Source organism: Capsella rubella, unplaced genomic scaffold, assembly GCF_000375325.1.
Source record: "Capsella rubella cultivar Monte Gargano unplaced genomic scaffold, Caprub1_0 scaffold_8, whole genome shotgun sequence".
Classification (NCBI taxonomy): domain Eukaryota; kingdom Viridiplantae; phylum Streptophyta; class Magnoliopsida; order Brassicales; family Brassicaceae; genus Capsella; species Capsella rubella.
In genome coordinates this window covers 2,787,316-2,809,662 of record NW_006238916.1, presented here as the reverse complement: position 1 = coordinate 2,809,662, position 22,347 = coordinate 2,787,316, and the positions used below count along the sequence as shown (strand labels likewise).

Here is a 22,347-nt window from a genome sequence, read left to right as displayed (position 1 = left end):
CATAAACTCATAATCCTCGGCAAAATACCAAACCGAAAAGAAAAAAAAACCAAACCGAACCAAAACTAACACACTAACCGAATGGATCATAAACTTCAAAAATCAAAATCGAAAGAAACATATTTGCACTATTCGGATAAAGGCCAAATTTCAATCTGAACAATTTTAAAAGTGTATTTACATACCTCAACGTGAACAACATGAGGTATAAAAATACATTTTTAAAATTATCCTAGGTGAAATTTGTTTTTCACCCGCTGTTTGCTCTGGGAATTCGGGTACTCAGATCGAATTTGGATAGGAACCGTTCGGGTTCAGGTTTTTCGAATAGGAGAGTTTAAGACTTAGGGGCCGATTGGTAGTGACTTTTAAGACTTTAAAACAATTTTAAAGTCTTAACAGCTATATTTGCCAATCAAGTTTTTTTCACTTTTATTTTTTTTAAAGCCTTTAAAGCCACTTTATTTTTTTCCTTCTTTATTTTCTCTTTATTCTTAAAGCCTCAATATCACGGCTGTAGAAACTTTAGAACAAATAAGTTTTAAAAATTATTTTTTCTTCTCCCTATAATAATTAGAAACTCTCTATAGATTTACATATATTTTTTTCAAACTTTTTTTTTGTAAATTAATTATCAGCATTTTTTTTCCTTTCTTTTGACATCCACTTTTCTTTATAAATTTAATACAGTAAAACCTCTATAAATTAATAATGTTGGGACCATGAAAATCTATTAATTTATAGAAGTTTTAATTTATCGATAAATTAATAATTATTAATTTATAGAGAGATTTTCTTAATTTGGAAAGTTTTTTCAAAAAGATATTTTAAAATAAAATTTAATCATGATAATTAGTATTTTATATAATCAATTACAAAGAAAAAAATTATTATTATGTCTTGAAAGAGAATGCTAACAATTTTTGATATAGTAAAATATTAGAAATAAACTCTAACAAAAAGTAATGTGTTATTATATACATATATTTTGAAAATTTTACCTAATTATTAATTTATAATATTGATGGGACCATATATTTACAAAGGATTTTAAAAAAGATTATTATCTTATTATTTATCGAAATGTGTCTAAAATTACACTGGTCCCAAGTTGGGACCGAAAAAATTTATTAATTTATAGAGATTATTAATTTAACGAGTATTAATTTATAGAGGTTTTACTGTATTTTCAATATCACAATTGTATTTTCTTATATTATAAATATTAATAAACTTTATTTATTTGTTACATATGAATAAATATTGATCATCATATATTTATTAAAATTATATATAATAGCAAAAAAAAAATCAACTTTTAATCGTTAAAGTGTCTACAGCCAATTTCTACAGCAAAAGTCTCTACAGCGAAAGTCTTTACAGTCACAGTCTCTACAGTCACAAGTAACAGCCGTTACCAATCGGCCCCTTAATAGGATAAATTTAAAATTTTGGTTCGGATTCGGTTCGGGTTTGGGTCAGATCGGGTATAGCTTTTAATAACCGTTAAAAAGCAAATACTTTCGGATACAAAAATATCCAAAATTTTACCCAAATATCCAGAAATATTTGGGTAAATTTCGGGTTTTCGGATAATACCCAAGTTTTCCGGTAAAATTTTAAAATTTCAAATAAGGTATTTTCGAGTATTGGGTGTTCGGATCCTAAATTATTTATAAATATCTATAGTTTGGATTTTTTAGGTTAGGGTTGGATTCGGTTTTGGATCGGATTCGGGTTCGGATTTAAGAGTTTATGACCCAATAAAGTAAATATAAAATTTTGGGTTCGGATTCGGATCAGTTACGGTTAGGGTTTTCGGTTCCGGTTTTTTGGCCAGGAACGGTTAATTACTGCTTTGCTCTGTACCTGCAACAACACTTGAGATCCGAGTCGTGTATCTCTGATCAATTGATAACACGATAATTCAAGTTCCAGCAATCTAGTTTACAGAAGAAAATGGAATCGAATCATCCTCACTTCAAGGTTCACTTCCTTTTCCAAGTCTTCCCTCACCTCTCTTCAATTGAACTGTTTCAAATTGTTGTGAATCCTCCACAACTTTGGAATTGGGTTTGCTAAAGCTATAACCTTTTTGCGTTTTCACATTCCAAAATTGAATTTTGTTTTTTGGTTTGCAGATAATTTTGGGGTCTTCTTCGATTGCTCGACGTACGATACTAACAGAGATGGGATACCAATTCACTCTCATGGTAAAAAATTTCTAATTCAAAGTTTGCATTTTTTTTGTATTTGGGTTTACATAATTTTAAGTAGAAGCTTACTTGTAGAGTGCTGATATTGATGAGAAAAGCATCCGTAAGGAGAAACCTGAAGATTTGGTTTTGGCTTTAGCTGAGGCAAAGGTAACAACTTTGAGCAAGTTTTTGTAAGCTCTTGTGATTTGAAGTATACAACTTTGACTAGGCTTAAGTGTAGATGAACCAATAGAATGGTTATTTGGTTAATCTTATATGTAATGTTAAGTTTCTTGTTTCCCATTGTTTATCTATAAGCTGCATCACAGGCTGATGCTATTGTGTTGAAACTACAAAGTACTGAATGTGAGGATAAGGAACACCTTACAGTCTTGATTTCATCGGATACAGTATGTAGTTTTGTTTGGTTTAAGCTAAATTATTCGATAGTCGTCCGTTCACTATCACCAAGTTTCCATTTTATGTTGTTTGGGATGTATCACCTTCTTGGCAAGACCATATTCTTACTCTATAGCTGTACATAGTCCAGGCTGAAGCGATCATGTGTCATTATATGCCTTCTTTTTATGATAGATGATTTATTTCTTATGTTTCCTTTGCTTCATTAGAATGGTTATTTGATAATATTATTCTGATTTTCCATTAAGTATATATGTTCGTTTCTTGTTTTGCATCGTTTATCTATAAACTGCTTCACAGGCTGATGCTATTGTTTCAAAACTCGAAACTACTAAATGTGTGGATGAGGAAAAACCTACAGCCTTGATTTCATCAGATACAGTATGTAGCTTTTCTGGTTTAAGCTAAATTATTCGATGGTCGTCCATCCACTATCACCAAGTTCCCATTTTATGTTTTTGGGATGCATCACCTTCCTGGCAAGACCATATTCTTACTATATAGCTCTGCATAGTTCGACACAAGAAGTAGCCATAAGGGTTTTATCTCGCTAGGGTCTTCTATTGTGTGATTCTATAGGTTTTCTTTGTTTATCTTCTGCGTAGAATAGTCTTTGGAATTGCAGTTTAACTGTTTACATGTTTTGTAGCTACTCATTTTTATTCATATTCTAGAAGAAGATTACAATCTGGTTCATGTTGTCACATTATTATTTTCTTCAGAGTTTTAACTAACTAGAAGGACCTCTATCATGTGTGTATCTTAAACCGACGAAATGTTTTTCCCAGGCTGAAGCGATCATGGAGCGGATACCTGATGGTGACAACATAGAGGAGGATAAGTCGACCTTACTTATTACTTGTGACCAAGTACTGTTCTGTTTATGAACTTTCTGTGTTTGCTCAAACTTTACTTTGATATTATCAACTGGCTTGCTGTAGTGTACAACTATATTAGGTTAGGTTAGTGAATAAATGGAATCTAAAGAGCTAAGATTGGTTGGTTTGTAATCTTTAGGAGTTCACTAATGAAGGCTTGGGTATTCTAAGGACATAAATGGTACTTGGTGATATTGGATAGTCAATGAGAGACTTTGATTTAATCATTTGAATTGTACATTTGTATTAAGGTGGTAGTCTATGAAGATGCCGTCAGAGAGAAACCCTCGAATCCCGAAGAAGCTAGGGAGTACATAAGAGGTAACTACACAGGATCTTCCTTGTTTACTACAACTCAAAAAGCTTAGGTTACATATCTATATTCTTCAAAACGCAGGCTACTCCAATGGACACACAGCAACAGTGAGTTCTGTGGCTGTAACAAATCTCAAAACAGGATTCAGACAAGCAGGCGTTGATAGAGTGGAGGTAACATTATTTACTTGTGTATTCTATTAGAGTTGGGATGTATCAGAATTTGTGCTGATGATTTAAATCCCTAACAGATCTATTTCAATGAAATACCGGAGGAGACTATAGAGAAACTGGTGAGTGGTGTTTGGTACAAGTATTAAGTCATGTCTCATCTTATTAGTAGTATTACTTCTACTAAGTTAAGGCTGTCTTGGTGACCAGATTGAGGAAGGTACGGTGCTTAAGGTGGCTGGTGCACTCCTAATCGAACATCCTCTAATATTGCCATGCGTTAAGGAAGTGGTTAGTTAGTTCCTTTACTCTCTCCATATTAATATAATCCAAACCATAACACATGACTTTGCGTGGATTCAAGTCTATACTGCAAGAAGTTGATCTTATGGTTTCATTTCTTATATATATTTTGAAGTATTGGTGAATTGTTGTATCAGGCTGGGACAACGGATAGTGTGATGGGTCTGCCCAAAGACTTGACTGAGAAACTGATAAAGGAAGTATTGGCAAGCACATAGGTTACATTCCTGGTCTTTGAGACATAACATGAACAAAAAGTTTTTGTTAAACTAGTTGTGTTACTTCCTCGTTGTATCTCACTAAACCTTTAGATTGGAATTTGGTATTTTCTTACTGCTGTAGCATTAGAGGCTTTGAAACACTCTCATTGAGAACCCATCAATGGTTCATCACTAGGGATGTTGTTATTTGCTAGCAACCACCCAATGAATGCCTCTGATACACTGAGACTACTTATTATAGAAACCTCTCGTTTATTATGTAGTAGTACGTGCTAATAACATTAGCCTCAAAACAACTTAATGTTTACATTTTCATAAAAACACACACGATGATGTGGTGGTGTTAACCACACTCATACGCTCGAGTGGTTTAGTAGTAAGAAGGGACGAAAGGGATCTTGAATGGGCAAACATCAACTTGTGGGATGTTGCAAACGTTAGGCAAGTGTTTAGCTGTTTGGTAAGCTTTCCTGACTTGGAGTGGTCTCATCTGCTGTCCCTGGATGCTAACAGACCTGGCGGCTCTTTTCAAGGTAGGGCAAACGCAAACTGTGTCTTCTTGACGAAGCTCGTTGCAACACTGCTCGAGTACCTCAGATCTCTGTGGGTTCTCGATGTCATCTTCGTCGTCATCACCACGGCCTTGCCTCATTTGCTGACGCATTAATTGCTGACAAGCTCTTAGGTGTTGTGAAGCTTGAAACTCCTTTTGACATTTCTGTCTTGGGCCTATGGGGTTGCTGGCTTCATCGTCGTCGAACTCGACAACGGTGCGGTAGATGGAAGCGTTGGTGAGGAGGAAGCAAAGAGCGAGGGTTGCGCAGACGAGGAAGAGCTTGTTTGCCATTTTGGTAACTGTATTGTATGTTTTTGGTGTGAGTGAAGAGTGTGGTGAAAGGTTTGGTTTGTATTTATAGGTGAGAAAAGAGATTTGCATGGCAATCACGTGTAAGGATGCATGCATGCATATGTTTGTGGTGTGTGTGGGGAGAAAAAGAGAGAGAAGCTAATATAATATATTGTTGTCGTGATTAGGTGTTGGAGACTTAGATGTGGAAGAGTGACAAGTTTCCTCGTCTACAAGCAATGCAACCATGCATATGTATGATCTGTAACTCATGTTCACTGCGGTCCAACGTTTACAAAGACACTTCTCAAAATATTCCTTTTTTACTAAATTCATAAATAATACAGTACTAATCTTTTTCCTACAACTTCAAACGAAAGAAACAAAAGTTAAGAAAATTTAAAAACATTTTAGGATCAAAATTGTGAAGTGGTCTTAGTTAAGTGGCAAATGATAAGTTCTTTACGAACATTCACACAACATCACACCGGAGATCAAGTAGGAATTTAACTAATGATGTGGCCTAATTTTAACCCCAAAAAAGATAACATTAAAAACAAAAACAAAAAATAGTTACAGAAAATAGGATACATATAGTTAAGAAAATATTATTGAACATGTATATCGGTGGGTTCTTAACCTAAGATTTTGTTTAAAAAAAATATAGTCTTGAATGGTAGTACATTCTATAATAGATATTGGATTTTGTTTTTCAGAATCTCATTTTTTCTCTATTCAAGATTTTAGACTAAATATTCCCTAAAAAATAGTCCCTTTGAAGACATTTGATAAAATTGGAACGATACAAAAAAGAATAGTATGGTCTTGTGCAAGGATGACACGCACAAATTGAGAAATCGTCCAAAACATTCCCAAAAAAATTAGAAAACTAGTTTTAAAGTTGTTTTTAACAATTTTTAATAGAAATCAAAATCTAAATATTTGAGATTTTAAGAAAACATCAAAACACTAACGACACTTCTTTTTTTTTTAACTCTTGATTTATTATTTATTGCAAATTATGAGAATGGTTACAATGACGATACTATTACCGACAATACTGTCCGACCTTTTTAGATTCACCACAGATTACAACCCTTTTCTGACGACACCTCCTCCATGCGTAGAATCACGGCGAACGGTTCTAATTGTGCATAGTTATAGATCTCTTGTAAGCTTAGCTCCTTAATCTGCAAATTAAATAAATCGTATTACCTGGACGTCGAAACTCAGACCTTTTGATGTAGAACCTTTAAACATCCCCTTTATCAACCACTAGACTAAGGGAGGTTCCACTAACGACACTTCTCAATTTTCTTTTTTTTATTAAATAAAAAAAAAGTAAAAAACAAAATATAATATCCATTAAAAAAAAAACTAAAAACCTAAAAATCAATAACCAAAAACTGTAATCTACAAACTATTTAAGAACCCACAACCATTCATGGTCATAGTCCACTCCAATGTAACGTATTTGTCTAGCAGACAACGTATCGACACAACAAAAGTCACTTCTTCACATTGTTACCAAAAAAAAAAAAAAAAGTCACTACATACCAAACCGAAATCTAACCACGTCGTAACCGAATCAAAGCTTTGTTTGGTTCAAAGTGACCAAAAAAAATCTCCAAACCAAAAAATTGAAATTCCAGAAATTCTAAACCGGTCCGGTTTAACCAAATCGACAATCCATGAACTGATCTGAGAAAGATAGATTTGGCCTAATACAAACGTCACCGGAGAATTTAGGTTTCTTCTTCTCCGATAATCACCGGAGAATTTTCTTCGATTCTGTCAACAAACTCACTCACTCTTGCTTAATCTTTAGGTACGATTGTGGTTTAATCATCTGAAATCGATCATCTTCCAATTTTTGTTATTCAATTTCTGTTTTGGATCTTGCACAGGTAAGAGATGGAGGAGATGTTTGCTCTGATAGTCTCCATGATTCTTATATTGTCGGTGATTCCTTTGTTCTTGTGGAAACGTCGGAAAGATGCTAGATCACCGGAGCAAGTTGCAGAACCGCCGCGTGAGAACGTGGCACGTGCAGCTACTACTGGTGGTGGTGGACGTAGGATGCGGCGGAGACCTGCAGCTTCTTCTGGTGCTAGCTCCTCCTCTACTACATCTAATGTTCAAGGTTTGGTATTATTTGATAGCTTTTGTTTCTCTTATTTCCTTGTTTTGATGATTGAGTTTTAATTTAGTATCAAATTTAGAGTTTACTATAAGCTAGTGAGAATTAGTCAAGGAGTTTATAATTTCATTTATCATCTTGGTGTGAAAATGTAAATTTAAGATTATAAATTTCTTGGGAAAGGAATGAAGTTACTGGTCTTGGATTTACTTATTTGGGTATATGTGAAACAGAAAACATCAGTGGGAGTGAAGATGAAGATGAAGATGAAGCTGGTGGATCTCAAGTTAGAGCATCGAAGAAGAAAGAGAAGAAGCGACAAGAGCGTGAAGCACAAAGACAGGTGACGAAAAATCTATACTGCCTTTATTCTATTAGAAATTTTGGCAGGATAGATGATGATATATTCTAGGCATTGCTGTTGACCAGTGTGATAGTACATTGGTTTTTAGCTCAATGTAATATAGTACATTTTTTGTTTTGGTTCGTGATCAAGTTCTATTCTTATTGTTTGTGTAAAAGGCTGAAGAAGCTACACGCGAGTCAAAGAATACAAAACAAGATTGGTATGCAGAAATGCGGAGGAAGAAGGACGAAGAGCGTGAGGCAGAGGAGCGGAAGTTGGTGAGTCAGTTAATGTTTTATCTCATATCTGTTGTGTTAAGCTTCCTGCTTTTTGAAATGCTGGGGGGTTGGGTAATTGTGACATATTTTTGTAGGAAGAAGAAGAAAAAGCGCGACAAGCCAAGGAAGAAGAGCAAGCTGCTTTAGAGTTTGACAAATGGAAAGGGGAATTCTCAGTTGATGCTGAAGGTACTACAGAGGAAGCGCAGGGTGAAAACCAAGATTTGCTTTCTGAATTTGTTGAATACATAAAGGTATCTTGAGTAACCCTTTACCAAACTCTTTTCGATCTCTCACTCTAACCGTCGTTTTGTGATTAGAAACACATTAACAATGAGATATAGATACAAATTTTTTGTTGAGCCTTTCTTTGATGTGTGATGTGATTGCAGAAACAGAAATGTGTTCCACTTGAAGATCTCGCCGCAGAATTTCATTTACGAACTCAGGTATCATCTGGCTACATATATTCTATGCGGAAAAGAAAAATGAATACCTTGTGTCATGTTCTCTAGTCTGATTCAACTGTTTTTTTTTTAGGAATGTATAAACAGGATCACATCTTTGGAGAGCATTGGTATTTTTCTCTCTGTCTAATCACAAAATAGCATTAGTCTCATCCAGCAGTTTGATAATTTGCTATGATTAATAGACCCGAAGCAATATTTGAAACCGTAATGGGAACGCTCTTAAGAATCTGAACGCTTTCTCTTATATTCAGGGCGGCTCTCGGGAGTCATGGATGATAGAGGAAAATACATTTACATATCAATGGAGGAGATGAATGCGGTTGCGGATTACATCAAACGTCAAGGAAGAGTTAGTATCTCACATCTAGCAAGCAAGTCGAACCAGTTCATCGACTTGGAGCCCAAAGTAGAGCACCAACTGAGTGAAGAAATTAGCGGCATGGAAGAGATCTCGGTTTCTTAGTCGGGTAAAATAGTTTGTCAAAAACAAGAAATTTCAAAGAAACTAACATGTTCACTTCTATAAACGAAAACGTTCCGAGCTGAAGCAAGTACTAGTCTCCTTAAGCCCGGAACAAAGTTTTTGTTAAACTAGTTTATTCAGTTGTGTTACTTCCTCCTTGTCTCTCACTAGACATTTAGATTGGATTTTAGTAATTTCTTACTCCGATAACATTAGAGGCTGAGAAGTTACCAATGAGAGACCAATCATAATTAAAAAGACATGATACTACTTTAAATCCGAACGAAAAGTTCACCAAACTGAACCGAGCTTTAATTCTGGTCTAATTAGAATTCTTCCAAACCGAACATTCCCAACTACGCCTAGGTGTTCGGGTATCCGATTCGCTTCCGGTCTTCCTGATATATTCTTTTGGTTCCGAGTATTTAAGGTAGAGTTATTTAGGATCTATTTGGATATTTTAGAATTTTAAATAGTGTTATTTTTGGCTTGGTTTCGGATATCTGAAATAGCTCAATTATTTTTAAAATAGATAAAATTAATTAAAACTTGATTAAATTTTTGACATTCCAAAAACTTTGGATAATTTTGATTATTTTGGTCTTAAAATATATGATATTTATGGATTTATAATTATAATTTTAGTAATTGAGTTATATCAAATCAAAAAAATCAACTAATATTTTAGATTTATAATTATATTTCGGATGTTTTAGTAATTGAGTTATATCAAATCTAAAAATTAACTAATATTTTAGATTTATAATTATATTTCGGATGTTTAGGTATCTTTCGGTTCTCGGTTCTCGGTTCGATTCCTTTCTTCAGTTTGGTACTTTCGGTTCGGTTATTTTACTCTATCTTTTTTTTTTACTCTATCGGTTATGTTACTCTATCAACAACCACAACTACAAACCAAACCATTAAAGTTTCATCGGAATTTGAAAACTTAAAAAAATAATTATCTGATGACAAAAAAAAAAAAAAAAAAAATCTGAAAACAGCCTAAAAAGTATCGACTCTGCTTTCTTCATCACACAAACACTCTCTTTCCTCTGAAACCTCTTCTCATCTTCTTCAATGGATGAGACTACAAAACCAAAGAAACAAGAAGACAACAAACCAAAACGACGCCGTAACATCAAACCCATTTGCCGTGAATCAGGAGACCACGTCCACTACCCACCAACACACAACAAACCAAAGCTCAAACCAAAGCCATCACCGATCCTCAAAGTCACTCAGAAACCACACTACACAAAATGCATGAAGAATCACGCCGCCGGTATCGGAACCACCGCTTACGACGGCTGCGGCGAGTTCGTCGTCAAAACCGAGGAAAAAGATTCTTTAAACTGCGCCGCATGTGGCTGTCACCGTGACTTCCACCGTGAAGTAGTCTCCGAGACGGTTCTTGAAGTTCTCAAGATTTCGTCTGTTCAGTTTCGTCGGATCTTTTGCTCACCTTACGGCGGAGGCAATAGCAAAGTCAAGAAGGAGGAGATTGATGGAGAAGAGTTGGTGGGGAGAGTGAAGAGGTTGAAGACGAAGTTTACGGCGGAGCAGACGGAGAAGATGAGGGAGTACGCGGAGAAGCTAAGGTGGAAGATGAAGGCTGAGGTGAGGAATGAAGTTGAAGAGTTTTGTGTAGAGATTGGAGTGAATCGGAAGAACTTTAGGATTTGGATGAACAATCACAAGGACAAGAAGTGACTAAGTGAGATGAGTGTAATTGTGTAATGATAATGATTTACTAAACTTTAATTGTGTAATTATGTAATGTAATGTATAATTAACGGTTTGATTATATCGGGTTTAAACCAATTGTGGAGAAGGATTTGGTAGAACCTCTTTGTGTAATCGGGTAGTGTATAAAGGCAAAAATCAACACTTTTATGATTAGAGGTGTCAAGCAGGCTACTAATCCGCGGAATTGGTCCAAGTAGTACCACGGCGGAATGAGTATAGATAGACACAAATATATTGAGGCCCGTTAAAAATGGGGTTTTACGAAATAAACCATATGGATTGTGGGTTTTAGCCAACTATATATATGGTTTTAGCGGGCCAATCTGCGGATTACAAAAAATTTGGTGAAAAATGGAAAATAAAATTTAGATTCGCGAATCTCGAATTGTAAGAAAAGGTCTTATGTGAGTATCAAAATTGTAGAGAGAGATCCCAAACTTGCCGCGAAAGCGAACATTTAAATAATGCATGATAAATTGTCTCGAATTCTCAGAGAAACTAAGCATTCTATGACCGGAAGTGTACTAGTTGCAATTTGCCAAATAAAATGTTTAATTTTTGGTGGACAGCGAATATGCCATGTATATGCTTTTATAGTAGTATAGCTTAGACTCTCTTCTCTCTCGGCTACAAAATTATGTGTTAGTCAATAACCAGATTTTACCGTATATTTTCTAGATATTGTGTAATACTAGATCAATCTATGTCGCTTATAGGTTTTACATATAGACATGTTTTTAGTAATCCAAATATTTTTCGGATTAATAAATTCATAAAAAATGGGTAAATGCCACTCTTTACTTTCTGAATTAATAAAATAATTAACCATTAAATTTAGGTGGAGGAAACTTCCTAGTTCATAAACTAGATGAGGATTAATATCAAGTATCCAAAAAATCTCTCCGCACCAAAGTACACCAAAATGAAAGTATCCGTGGAACTTGTTGATGGATGGTTGGTTCAAACCAAGATTCATACCAAAACCAAAAACAATTCTAAACTATGCCTAGCTTAGTGTGCAACATTCTTAGCTTAGTGTGCAACATTCTTAGTTTAACCATCGACCACCTTCCTTCAACTGTACGCTTGCTATCAAGTAGATAGTCGGACACATCATCTATAGACTATAGTGGACTTCTTACAGATTAGTTTTGAAGATTTACAAGGAGACACTAACAGAGCCAAATTGATGAAAATTTTATTACAATCCTCAGATTGAGATGACAAAGTTGTATGGAGATGTACACCAGAGAATCTTATATAATGACATCAATGTCGTTTGGTAGAGTTTATCAACCGGTTTTGTCTTTTTCTTTCTTCACCAAACTCTTGATTGTATCTTAATCTTAAACTAATTACAGAATAGTTCTAACATTTTTTTCCCTATCTTTCTAACCACAGAAAATAGAAATCATAACCAAAATAATAAGTTTCTTACCATTTGGCTTTTGTCAAAAGGATGCAAATTTTACGTATGTACAATCGCTGCCTTGCCACTCGCCACATTAGGTTTTGTATAGTCATTATGAACCCTTACTTAATCAAAGAAGATAGTTTAGATAATCGTCGAAATAAAGAAAGAAAGAAAGAAAAAATCTCTTAAAGATTATCGCAAGCTCATGAGATGTGTATCTTTAGTGACTAATCCTTCATGTTCTTTAAACCGCGGAAAAGATAGTGAAGGCATAACAGGGTTATCTTCAGGCGTTGGCGCCATCGAAGGCTCCATTACCAACTTCTCTTCTTCTACGCGATGAACAATCTCTTGAGCTAAATGCATTTCTTCTGAATATCCCATCATCCTCCTTGGACTAGAGTCTTTAATCTTTTGTTCTGAAACCATCCATATAAAACAAAATATTCAAATATTTGTAACACAAAGGTCACTACAAAAGAAGATAACATGTTCTCTTCTATAAACCAAAACGTTCCTAGCTAAAGCAAGTACTTAAGCTCGGAACAAACATTTGATAATACCCTTATTGCAAGGTTCAACTTCCTTTCGAAAGACCGAGTCATCGATCATTTTCTTGACTTATGAAACAAAGTTTGATATAAGAAGATTTGTTAAGAAGAATACCTTGATGATCATCAGGGATTGAGGGAAGAGTTTTGAGAGATTGAGACCAGCTAACAAGCATTGGTGTGATAATGGTGAGAAGAGCCCAGAAGAAGAAGATCATGACATAGGCTCTTGCTTTCATATTTCTCAACAACAACTTAAAAATTTTTATTTTTATTTCTCTGACCAAAAGATTGATGATGTTTGTTTTGTTTCATTCCTTAATAACCAAACTATAGAAAATACAAAAAATGGGTTTGAGAAGAAGACAACTTCTTCCAACAAATAAAAGTCGAGCTGGCCATGTTTGCATAACATTCTCAACACTTTCTTCATTGTTTATTTTAATTATATTTGGATGTTTTAATAATCTCTAGCATGAAGTCAAGCCTTTCACCAAATTGTGAAGATTATATTAACTTATTATGTATGGTTGTTAGGATGGTGGTTGTTTTGGTATCATTTTCGGTTCGGTCTAATCCACTCCTAATTTTTGTTTTGTTTTGTCAATTGGTCCAAGTGACTAGTTTAAATCCATAATTGGTGCCATGGACAGAAACTTTGAGTAGATATATGGTAGACCACAGTCCTTGATGTTATAATATTGCAAAATCAGGGTTTGATGCACATATTCGAGAACAATTCAATGTTCTTATGTTCTTTATCAAAATGGTTGATAGTGAATTGTTGTTGTTACTTGTTACCACCTTCTCAGAATGTAGGATATTTTTACAATATGAATCGTAAAAGATAAATGTGTTTTCCACGTTTTTCTTTGTTAATGTATCTTTGTTCCAGGACAAAGTCGTGACAAATTTAGTTAGAAATTTTCAAGTTCTCCAATCGATTTGGACGTTGTTTAGTGTTTTGATTCACATAAGCTTTATGTACCGAAAATGTGTTTGTTCTTTGTTAATCGAATTTATATGATCCACTAGTTCTTAGATCACAATTTTTACTTCATTCGATGGTTGACATTGAATTGTTGTTACAACCTTGTCGGAATATAGGATATTTTTTGCAAAATGAATCGTAAAAAATAAGTGTGTTTTCCGCATTTTCTTTATGTGCTCTCTCTTTGTTCCGAGATAAAATCGCGATAAGTGTAGTTAGAAATTTCCAAATTCGATTTGAACATTGTTTAGTGTCTAATTCACAATGGCTTCGTGTACCGAAAAACGTGGTTGTTCTTTGTCTAGTTTTATATGATCCACCAGTTCTTAGATACAAATTATAAACTCTTGATCATTTCGCTGCCATTTGATGGTATATACAGAAACGAATGGTGGATAAACAAATGATTGAAGAGAGAAGGCAAAGTCAATGTGTCTGGTTCCGCATTATCCAAAGCTTTACGTAGTTGTCACCATGTAGGTGGCCACTTATGTTTATTTCTATTTGACTAAATGACGTTAAACTAATCATAATTTGAGATTATAATCAAAGTTTGGTGTAATTACTAATGAGATAGGAAGTGGTGAACAGATTTCAGATTTAAAAACCAAAAGAGCAAAACTACGAGAAAGTCTCAATGGCAGCTATTGAGTTTATATGACCAAATGAAAAAACTTCACGCAACCATTTGCAAAAGTAAATCCAGCTAACATCGAAATAAATAGTTTCTGGCGTTACACACACAAAAGTCTTACATTTCCATTGGAGCCACGTCTTGGTCACCTGCACCAGCACCACCACCTTGTTCTGCAGGTGCAGCGGCAGCAGCTTCGGCCTCACCTTCATCAGCTTCGCCTTCGCCTTCATCTTCTTCTGGAACTTTCTCGAATGTGTCGATCACTTTCTGTATCGCTTCTTGGTCCAAGAAGTGGAATGGTTCATCGACTCCTAGAATAGAGACTGTGCAGAGAGAACTCTTCAGTGTTTCCCCTTGTAGTGTCTCCCTAACAGCCAAAATTGCATCTTTTATCAGATCTTCTCGTGAAGAATCCCCAAAGCTCTCAAACCTGCGTTCCAGATAGGTTTTTGCCGCTTGGGAACGGGATCCAATAGCAAAAGCTTGGTACTCGAAGTAGTTTCCGCTTGGACAGTTGTAGTAAAGGTGGGCACCAGACTCATCCAGTCCACCTACCAGTAAACCCACGCCATAGGGACGTTTCCATGATCGTTGGGTACAGACCTGTTTACAAGGCAGACACACACAAGAATAATCCCTTATTCAGATCAATAAGTATCACATTAAAAAAAACTTGGCATTAAAGGAGATATTAATGTAACTTAAGTTGGACCTGTCTAGCACAATCTTTCATACTTACAAGAATGAGGAACATATAAGACTGTTCGTTTTAGAAAGATGGATGATACAAGGGAGTTATTGCTAGAGGCTTTGTTGCAAACCAACAATCAAAAATGGGAACATATGAACAGTTGTGTTATATGCATCAACAGAAGTGAGATGTAGCAGAAAAGCATTTACACAGTTGTAATGACAACAGCTAACTTTAGACACCATTAGTTAGAGAGAAAACAGAAGAGAAATGTAGCACATAATTATAGGCAAGATGTCGAACAACATAGCAGGGGTAAATGGAACACTAAATGCAAAATGAAGACCGAAATCCAAATCTTAAACGAATGAATTCTCTGGTTCACAAAAGAAAACAAAAAATGAATGAATTCTCTTAGTGACGGATGCACAAACAATGTAAAAGTACCAAAAGAAAATCAAAACTCAGTCTTCTACCATATTACTGTCAAAGTGAGTGTTTTATAAGACCTAAATTAAATTATTAGACGAAACGACCACAGATCATCTTAATGACAATTGCAGGAACAAGTAAAAGTACCGGAAATCAAAACTCAGTCATCTAGCATTACAGTGAATGATTTCTACTACCTAAACCCAATTATTAGACAAAATGACAATGGATCCTCTTAATGACACTGCAGAAACAACTAAATGTACAAGAAGAAAAACAAAACTCATTCTTCAAATCCTAAGCTTATGACATGTTCTTGGTATAGGTACACCTTTGTATACAAGATTATGCAGCTGTGACAACTGACAACAACATCCAAAAGAATTTTACCAAACAGGAATTGAGTTTCTTGTTAGACGAATCCTACAACTCAGTATCCACTAAATCAATCAAACCCTTGTGAATTGAAGTCTCAGTCAGCTCAGATCACTGTTACACTTACTCTTAACCTCAGCTTTAATTCCAAATCTACATCTTAGAAAAGAGCAAAGCACTAAGACATTACATTCATGTAAACCCTCAGCACAAATTCAAGAAGCTAAATGACTAAACTTCAGCTCAGTGAGTGTTAATTTGATCCCAAACTCACCCAAAATCTGAAATTAACAATCAAAAGACACTAATCGCTGAACATTAAGCTAAAATGAGTCAAAGCATCACAGATTCCAAAATCCCCCAAAATCCAAATCAACAATTTACAAAGAGACCAAAGACTAACCTGAGCCTTATCAGCAAGATGAACAACGAGACGACCAACAGGAAGAGGAGACTCATAAGTAAACGAATGATTAATCGACTCCGATCTCATATACCGAGAAAGAACACGGCCATCGGCGGTAAGACCAGCGATTGCAACACCGATATGGTCATCGACTTTGAAGATCTTCCTCTGATGAGAAGAAAGCTCAGATTGAGCTTTGTTAACACAAGCTAAGACGACATGGGAACGAGATCTGAGTCCAATTGCTGCAGATCCTTGCTTCACTGCTTCCATGGCGTATTCCACTTGGAATAAACGACCTGTAGGACTCCATGTGGTGACATCTGTGTCGTATTGGTTTCTGAACATTTTTGCTTCTTCTTCTTCGTCTTCTTCTTCTCTCTTTCTTCTTCACTCGTCGTCGAAAGGGTTTATAGAAACAGATGAAAAGCTCAGAAAACTTTTCTTTTCCTTCAAGCCATGGATGCTCTTTAGCTCTCTCTCTCTCTCTTTGATACAACTTAACAAATGGGCTTTAGTTTTGGGCCTTTAGTACTGGCTCGCTAGCTTATTGAGCCGAGATTTTAGGCCTATGTTTAAAAACTGGGCTTTATTTTTGGGTCGTTAGTATTGGCTCGGTAGCTTATTGGGCCGAGATTTTAGGCCTATGTTTACTTATTTATATTCGTTTGACCTTTTGGCTTGACGATAAAAATAAAATCTGAAACCAATCCGACAAACCAATCAAATTGTCATAAAATCCTAATGGATAATAAATTCTCTTATCCGAATATCTGAAATTGAAGCTAACTGAACTTAAAAAAACCAAATAATATATCCAAATTTTTTAGTTATCTTTAGTTATAATTTTGTTTCCAAAAAAACTAACTAACAAAAATATTCACAATAACCAAATTTTTTTTGTTATCTTATTTTTTTTTTTTGTCTTCAATTTTCTTTAGTTATAATTTGATATCTAAAAAATCTAAATAGAAAAAATATTCACAACAACCAAAAAAAATTAGTTATATTTAGTTATAATTTCATAGCAAAGAAATCTAAATAACAAAAATATTCACAGTAACCAAATATTTTAGTTATATTTTAAAAAATTAAACCAAATTTTATAAAAATTTAACGGAATTTTATTTTTATTTTTTCCTCCAAAAAACCGATCTGAATCCGACACCTAACGGTCGGTTATAATTAGTGGCATATCCCCTATATAGTAAAAGAGCAGTACACTTTTCCTTCAAAAAAATGTATAAACAAAATTACAAAAAACCATGTTTTAACCTTTGCTTTACATTGTCTCTAACGTATTTAAAGGGTACATTAGTATATTAATCCTAAACGGATCGGGTCGATTAAGAAAATTAACCCGGAATTGGCAATTGGATCTTTAGCAAAATGGTCTCCCGATGTTTACGGCTCATTCTAGCGAGAATCAATGTAACAAAATTAATTGGAACTCACGATACTACTTAAAAATGAAAGCGTAAATAAAAAGGATTTGAAAATAAGCACTACACTACAAAGATCAGCCATAGATTCCAAACGAAAGCAAACGGTTAAATTACATCAAAATACTTTGAGATCCTACCTTGAGAGGAGTGCCGATTTTTGGCTGATTTTTAGAAGAAGGAGGAGCCTAGAGACGAGAGAGTTGTTTGAAGAAAAGAGGAAGATGAGGAACATGCAGAAATTAGTGGAGTCGATTTCATGGTGTAGCTCCTCCAATTTGAAAAACAACAAAAATATGTTTAGGAGGAAGAAGAAGAAGAAGAAGACTCGATTTAGAGATCTTTCTTTTTTTTTTTTCTTTTTTTTTTTTTTGGGTTTGGTTCACTGATTTATGAGATTTTTCTTTTTTTTGAACAAATCTGATTTCTCAGATCTAATCGATAAAATTAAAACCCTATTACTGCATATCATAAATTTTGGTATAAAATAAAATAAAAATATGGTGGGAGATCTTCTTCTGTATATGTATCTATATAGTTGTTTATTTTATATTGTTCAAATCCCCTATAGTAAAAAATAAGCACACTTTTATATAGATTGATTGGAATTAAAAATTAATTCCATATTAAACAATTAGATATTTAACTGGGTTTGGATCTAAATCGGATACTTTATCAGCGGATTCTATTATTTCCATATCTAGATTTATGATTTCCTAATATTTCTATAACAGATTTAAAATAATACATTAAAAATATTTATTATTCTCCTTTTACCTTTATTTGATCTTATTTTAATTTACTATATTAAAAATATAATATAATATATAATAAAAATTCATCTTTTTCTTGAATATGTTGCAATTTGAAATTTTCAAAATGGATATATATAACTCAATTGACAAAGAAAATACTATTATAAACTTAACATATTATTAAAATAAAATTTAGATATCTAAAACGGTTTGGTTAAATATATTGGTAAAATCTAATCGGGTTGGTTAAATATTTTCATGAAATTTATATTAGACTTAATTGATAGAAAAAATTGTAAGACATACCAAATCGGGTAAATAAGTTGGACAATGGTTTTAAATCATTATAAACATGACAAGTATGCTTTTAAGTTCTAATTATGAATGAGCATGGATTTAACTTATCGAGCTTTCAATTTTAAAGATTTTTGGATTAGTAAATTTACTTATTTGAGCATATAATTTTTGAAAAAGTTTCAAATATAATTTTAAATGTTTTAAAATATTAAAATATTTTAATATTGAAACCTTTAAAATAATAAAATATTAAAAAATTATAGAATAATTCAAATATTAGAAACGGGTCAGAATATTGTTGCAACGGGTCAGAACATGATACACACCACTTAAGTTTTACAATTAAATACTTTTTAATACCAAAATAAATTATATGCTAATTTTTTTATTTTTACGGGTTGTTAAGAACATAACTAAATCAAAGTCTTATTAACAAAATATACTATTAAAATATTGATTAAATCGAACTTATAATACGAATAAGTTTTATTGATAAACTATATTATGTATCAAACTATATAAATCACAAGTAATTCACGGGTTATTTTGTTAAACTCACAATTATATAGTAGAGCGAATAATCAATAATATTTTTACGAATGCAATCTTTTACACATTGGTCATTCAAAACATATATCTGTTACAAACATGTATGATTCGCCATAATCAACTATATTTATTTAACACAACTTCATGCACTAACCATACTCGCTAATGTTTTTGGATAATATTTAATATAAATTTATTAGAAAAATTAGTTAGGAAAATAGAAAAATCATAATATAAAAATGATATATTTGTAAAAAAACAAAATTTAAAATCTATTATATTAACAATAGCCCGATAACTTTCCACTGCGCTGTAGCGCGGGTCCGATTCTAGTCTAATATTGTAATGTAAACAAATAACATGAATTTAAGTAAGTCCTTTTCAATAATGATCAAATCATCGTAGATTTGCTGTAATAACTTTCAAAGTACAGATTCAGTCGATTCAAAGACAGCAACACTCTTTAAATACGTAACATAGGGTTCATTCATAATCATACCTTTACACTCACACATATTATAATCAGTCCATATCACTCACCAATGATAAATTTATGATTAGTAACATAAATGACAAACCCAAATCACACAACCATATATGACAATATTAAATATCATAACGGTTTGAAATGTTCTAAGCACACATCTGTTGTGCTGGCATGGGAGACTCAGTTCTCTCACTAGTTACCCCTGGTTCAGTCTTGTTACATAACATCATAGCATCGTTTAGTCCAGCTGCGTTTTTGATTAGCTCAATTTGGTCGTCCTTAATTGGATCTTTGTTCTCAGCTATGGATTGGTATGGTGAAGAAACCGGGAGAAACCCCTTTTGTCGACATGTTTCGATCGATTCAACCATCATTTCCTCGAGGCTATACTTGAAGTTAAACCCCATTTCAGTAAGCTTCTTGGAACTGAACTTAATGCTCTTTAGATTCTCATCAACACCTTCAAACCTATTCCAAGAAAAGATTTGATTGCATAAGCAAAAAAAAAAGTTTCTCTAGTCATCTCTAAGGAGATGAGGCTTAAACCGGTATTAGTACTTACGTTGAAGGTACATTGTATTCGGGGTACTTTTGCCTGAGGAATTTGGAGATAGTAAGAATGGTTGCATCGTGAGAGGAACAAATATAACGTCCCTTGGCAGCATTGTGTTCGTACAAGAAGATATGAGCGTTACATAGGTCGTCCAAATGCACATACTGTCCTTGTCTTATGATCGAGTAATGAGCCTCATTCCCTGAAACATTATATATTTCATTCTTAATTTAGATATAAAATTTTCACATTCGGATAAAAGGAAGAAGCCCGCGCCCGTACGAGTGATGGGAGAGAGCGCGGTGATGAGGCTAGGCGGCATAGATGTTGTGATGAATGGACCGACCACCAATGTTGGAATAATGCTAATGAAATCTAAGCCTTTTTCCTCGGCGTAATCCCACGCTGCTTTCTCGGCTAGTGTTTTCGACACGAAGTACATCTGCGAAAAACCGGATATATCAATCAAATTTTAAATTACTTATAAAGAAGATCAGCTCTTATGAGAAAATTGAGTTTAACTAAAATGTATAATACCCATCCTGTCATTTTCTTGGACATGATAAACTCAAGATCACTCCAATCTTGTTCATCATAGACACTCTTCTTATGTTCTTCGACATTAACAGTTCCGGCAGATGAAGTAAACACAAATCTTCGTACGGTCTTTGCCTTAACACATGCTTTCAATATCCCCAACATTCCATTCACTGTCGGTTTTATCACTTCATTCTGATTCGCAAACAAAAAAACCTCAATTAAATATTAATGTGAAAACTATTAGAGAGGTACTTCAGAATTATCCATATACATTTTAAGAACTCACCTCAGGATCTTTAGATTCAAAATCCATGGGAGTAGCCACGTGAAAAACACCGTCACATCCTTTAATGGCGTCGTCGTAGCTTCCTTCCTCGGATAAATCAGCCTTCCACAAAGTAAGTTGCGTCTTGGCGTTTGGCAAGTCAAGAAGATGGTTCACTTTCTTCAAATTCCCTATATAACAAAATGGTTACTACTAAAAGTTGTATTTATAATAATCTTATTGTAATAAGAACATATAGATACACGTACCAGGATCACGAACAGTAGCACGAACAAAGTAACCACGTTCAAGTAACTTCATCACTAGCCATGAACCAATGAACCCCGAAGCACCGGTTACACACACAGTCTCTTTCTGACTAACCATTTTGTGTTGTGTTCTATGTAGCTAGCTTTAGTTTACAAATCCTCTCTATGCTATGAAGAGATTATAAAGAAGTCACTATAAAGATCAAGAATCGTTTGTTGAAAGATCTAAAGAGATGTGTATAGAGAGTAAACAAGAAGCTGCCGGGCACGTGATTACCAACCGGCCTAGCACGTGAGGAACGTTGGTTGGAGAAACAACACTAAAGAGATGTGTCTTGTGTATAGACCGTGTGGTACGTGACAATCTGGTAAGTTGATTTTATTTGTAGTTGAACCGGTGGGTGAAATATACGTTGACTCGAATTTTGTTTGGTGAGAGCGAGAGAGAGAGAGACAAGAGTTTCTATTTAAGTTCTTTCTTATTGAATATTTTACGTATAGAGCTTTAACATATAATTACGTACACTTTCAAATGTTATGGTAGCAAAATTATAAAATTGAATAGAGACAATGTAATTGATTATGACTAAGTATATGTATATGTGGTATATAGCTAAGTTTTTTGTGTTCAGTTATGTAATGATCAGTAAGGGCGTGTGTATGTATGACATTTTTCACGTCAATATCATTCGTGAGGTCGTTAAGACAAGAAGCAACCAATGGTCCGTATCATATATTTAAACTTGCAGAGATGTTTTATAGAGTTTAGTTACCAGAGGAGACAGTACATTTATTTCACCAAACACATTTGTTGTAATTGCGTGTTCGACGGGATCTTGTTACCAACATCTAATTGTACTTGGTTGATGAGAAAAATCAAAATAGTTCATTTAA

General features: G+C 34.1%; 7 protein-coding genes and 1 non-coding gene across 9 annotated transcripts; 4 read left to right on the top strand and 4 right to left on the bottom strand.

The window, feature by feature from the left end:
- Nucleotides 1–1,800: 1,800 nt before the first annotated feature.
- On the top strand, nucleotides 1,801–4,646 carry LOC17876580 (maf-like protein DDB_G0281937). 2 transcript variants are annotated; one of them, XM_023790240.1, is made up of 10 exons: nucleotides 1,801–1,986; nucleotides 2,142–2,213; nucleotides 2,292–2,366; nucleotides 2,919–2,999; nucleotides 3,407–3,487; nucleotides 3,748–3,817; nucleotides 3,894–3,985; nucleotides 4,063–4,104; nucleotides 4,193–4,273; nucleotides 4,423–4,646. In XM_023790240.1, the coding sequence occupies exons 1-10, from the start codon at nucleotides 1,960–1,962 to the stop codon at nucleotides 4,501–4,503; spliced, it is 702 nt and encodes a 233-aa protein (XP_023646008.1). In that variant the 5' UTR covers nucleotides 1,801–1,959; the 3' UTR covers nucleotides 4,504–4,646. The 2 variants fall into 2 exon arrangements, with proteins under 2 accessions (XP_023646008.1, XP_006281110.1); XM_006281048.2 differs by lacking the exon at nucleotides 2,919–2,999 and having other exon boundaries at nucleotides 1,810–1,986.
- A 95-nt stretch (nucleotides 4,647–4,741) lies between these two features.
- LOC17877153 (2S seed storage protein 4) lies at nucleotides 4,742–5,407 on the bottom strand. The gene has a single exon (XM_006282285.2). It carries the CDS (start codon nucleotides 5,351–5,353, stop codon nucleotides 4,877–4,879), a length of 477 nt encoding a protein of 158 aa, XP_006282347.1. The 5' UTR covers nucleotides 5,354–5,407; the 3' UTR covers nucleotides 4,742–4,876.
- Nucleotides 5,408–6,122: 715 nt separating this feature from the next.
- Nucleotides 6,123–6,224, top strand: LOC111829127. Its single transcript, XR_002832685.1, has one exon. It is a non-coding gene; the product is annotated as a U6 spliceosomal RNA (small nuclear RNA).
- Nucleotides 6,225–7,070: 846 nt separating this feature from the next.
- LOC17875976 (DDRGK domain-containing protein 1) lies at nucleotides 7,071–9,244 on the top strand. Its single transcript, XM_006280808.2, has 8 exons — nucleotides 7,071–7,181; nucleotides 7,261–7,496; nucleotides 7,727–7,836; nucleotides 8,016–8,117; nucleotides 8,213–8,371; nucleotides 8,510–8,566; nucleotides 8,658–8,694; nucleotides 8,839–9,244. The coding sequence occupies exons 2-8, from the start codon at nucleotides 7,268–7,270 to the stop codon at nucleotides 9,048–9,050; spliced, it is 906 nt and encodes a 301-aa protein (XP_006280870.1). The 5' UTR covers nucleotides 7,071–7,181; nucleotides 7,261–7,267; the 3' UTR covers nucleotides 9,051–9,244.
- Nucleotides 9,245–10,044: 800 nt separating this feature from the next.
- On the top strand, nucleotides 10,045–10,897 carry LOC17875636 (zinc-finger homeodomain protein 13). The gene has a single exon (XM_006281039.2). The coding sequence runs from the start codon at nucleotides 10,131–10,133 to the stop codon at nucleotides 10,761–10,763; it is 633 nt and encodes a 210-aa protein (XP_006281101.1). The 5' UTR covers nucleotides 10,045–10,130; the 3' UTR covers nucleotides 10,764–10,897.
- Nucleotides 10,898–11,958: 1,061 nt separating this feature from the next.
- Nucleotides 11,959–13,153, bottom strand: LOC17877169. The gene is made up of 2 exons (XM_023790210.1): nucleotides 12,880–13,153; nucleotides 11,959–12,632 (listed from the first exon to the last, which is right to left on the bottom strand). The coding sequence occupies exons 1-2, from the start codon at nucleotides 13,001–13,003 to the stop codon at nucleotides 12,406–12,408; spliced, it is 351 nt and encodes a 116-aa protein (XP_023645978.1). The 5' UTR covers nucleotides 13,004–13,153; the 3' UTR covers nucleotides 11,959–12,405.
- Nucleotides 13,154–14,336: 1,183 nt separating this feature from the next.
- Nucleotides 14,337–16,786, bottom strand: LOC17876335 (proteasome subunit alpha type-1-A). Its single transcript, XM_023783449.1, has 2 exons — nucleotides 16,294–16,786; nucleotides 14,337–14,995 (listed from the first exon to the last, which is right to left on the bottom strand). The coding sequence occupies exons 1-2, from the start codon at nucleotides 16,642–16,644 to the stop codon at nucleotides 14,507–14,509; spliced, it is 840 nt and encodes a 279-aa protein (XP_023639217.1). The 5' UTR covers nucleotides 16,645–16,786; the 3' UTR covers nucleotides 14,337–14,506.
- Nucleotides 16,787–19,741: 2,955 nt separating this feature from the next.
- Nucleotides 19,742–21,600, bottom strand: LOC17877190 (dihydroflavonol 4-reductase). The gene is made up of 6 exons (XM_006281741.2): nucleotides 21,454–21,600; nucleotides 21,206–21,375; nucleotides 20,917–21,111; nucleotides 20,662–20,821; nucleotides 20,389–20,581; nucleotides 19,742–20,294 (listed from the first exon to the last, which is right to left on the bottom strand). Exons 1-6 carry the CDS (start codon nucleotides 21,569–21,571, stop codon nucleotides 19,973–19,975), a joined length of 1,158 nt encoding a protein of 385 aa, XP_006281803.2. The 5' UTR covers nucleotides 21,572–21,600; the 3' UTR covers nucleotides 19,742–19,972.
- Nucleotides 21,601–22,347: the final 747 nt, after the last annotated feature.

Coding starts and splice junctions, on each gene's coding strand:
- LOC17876335 (XM_023783449.1), bottom strand. CDS start 16,644: ATGTTCAGAAACCAATACGACACAGATGTCACCACATGGAGTCCTACA. Junction 14,996..16,293: donor ATCTTGCTGATAAGGCTCAG/GTTAGTCTTTGG, acceptor CCTTGTAAACAG/GTCTGTACCCAACGATCATG.
- LOC17877190 (XM_006281741.2), bottom strand. CDS start 21,571: ATGGTTAGTCAGAAAGAGACTGTGTGTGTAACCGGTGCTTCGGGGTTC. Junction 20,582..20,661: donor CGCGCTCTCTCCCATCACTC/GTACGGGCGCGG, acceptor ATAATGTTTCAG/GGAATGAGGCTCATTACTCG. Junction 20,295..20,388: donor GAATACAATGTACCTTCAAC/GTAAGTACTAAT, acceptor TTCTTGGAATAG/GTTTGAAGGTGTTGATGAGA.
- LOC17876580 (XM_023790240.1), top strand. CDS start 1,960: ATGGAATCGAATCATCCTCACTTCAAG. Junction 3,986..4,062: donor CAGGCGTTGATAGAGTGGAG/GTAACATTATTT, acceptor AATCCCTAACAG/ATCTATTTCAATGAAATACC. Junction 4,105..4,192: donor AGGAGACTATAGAGAAACTG/GTGAGTGGTGTT, acceptor CTTGGTGACCAG/ATTGAGGAAGGTACGGTGCT.
- LOC17875636 (XM_006281039.2), top strand. CDS start 10,131: ATGGATGAGACTACAAAACCAAAGAAACAAGAAGACAACAAACCAAAA.
- LOC17875976 (XM_006280808.2), top strand. CDS start 7,268: ATGGAGGAGATGTTTGCTCTGATAGTCTCCATGATTCTTATATTGTCG. Junction 8,118..8,212: donor AGGCAGAGGAGCGGAAGTTG/GTGAGTCAGTTA, acceptor ATATTTTTGTAG/GAAGAAGAAGAAAAAGCGCG. Junction 8,695..8,838: donor CACATCTTTGGAGAGCATTG/GTATTTTTCTCT, acceptor TCTTATATTCAG/GGCGGCTCTCGGGAGTCATG.
- LOC17877153 (XM_006282285.2), bottom strand. CDS start 5,353: ATGGCAAACAAGCTCTTCCTCGTCTGCGCAACCCTCGCTCTTTGCTTC.
- LOC17877169 (XM_023790210.1), bottom strand. CDS start 13,003: ATGAAAGCAAGAGCCTATGTCATGATCTTCTTCTTCTGGGCTCTTCTC. Junction 12,633..12,879: donor AATCCCTGATGATCATCAAG/GTATTCTTCTTA, acceptor GGATGGTTTCAG/AACAAAAGATTAAAGACTCT.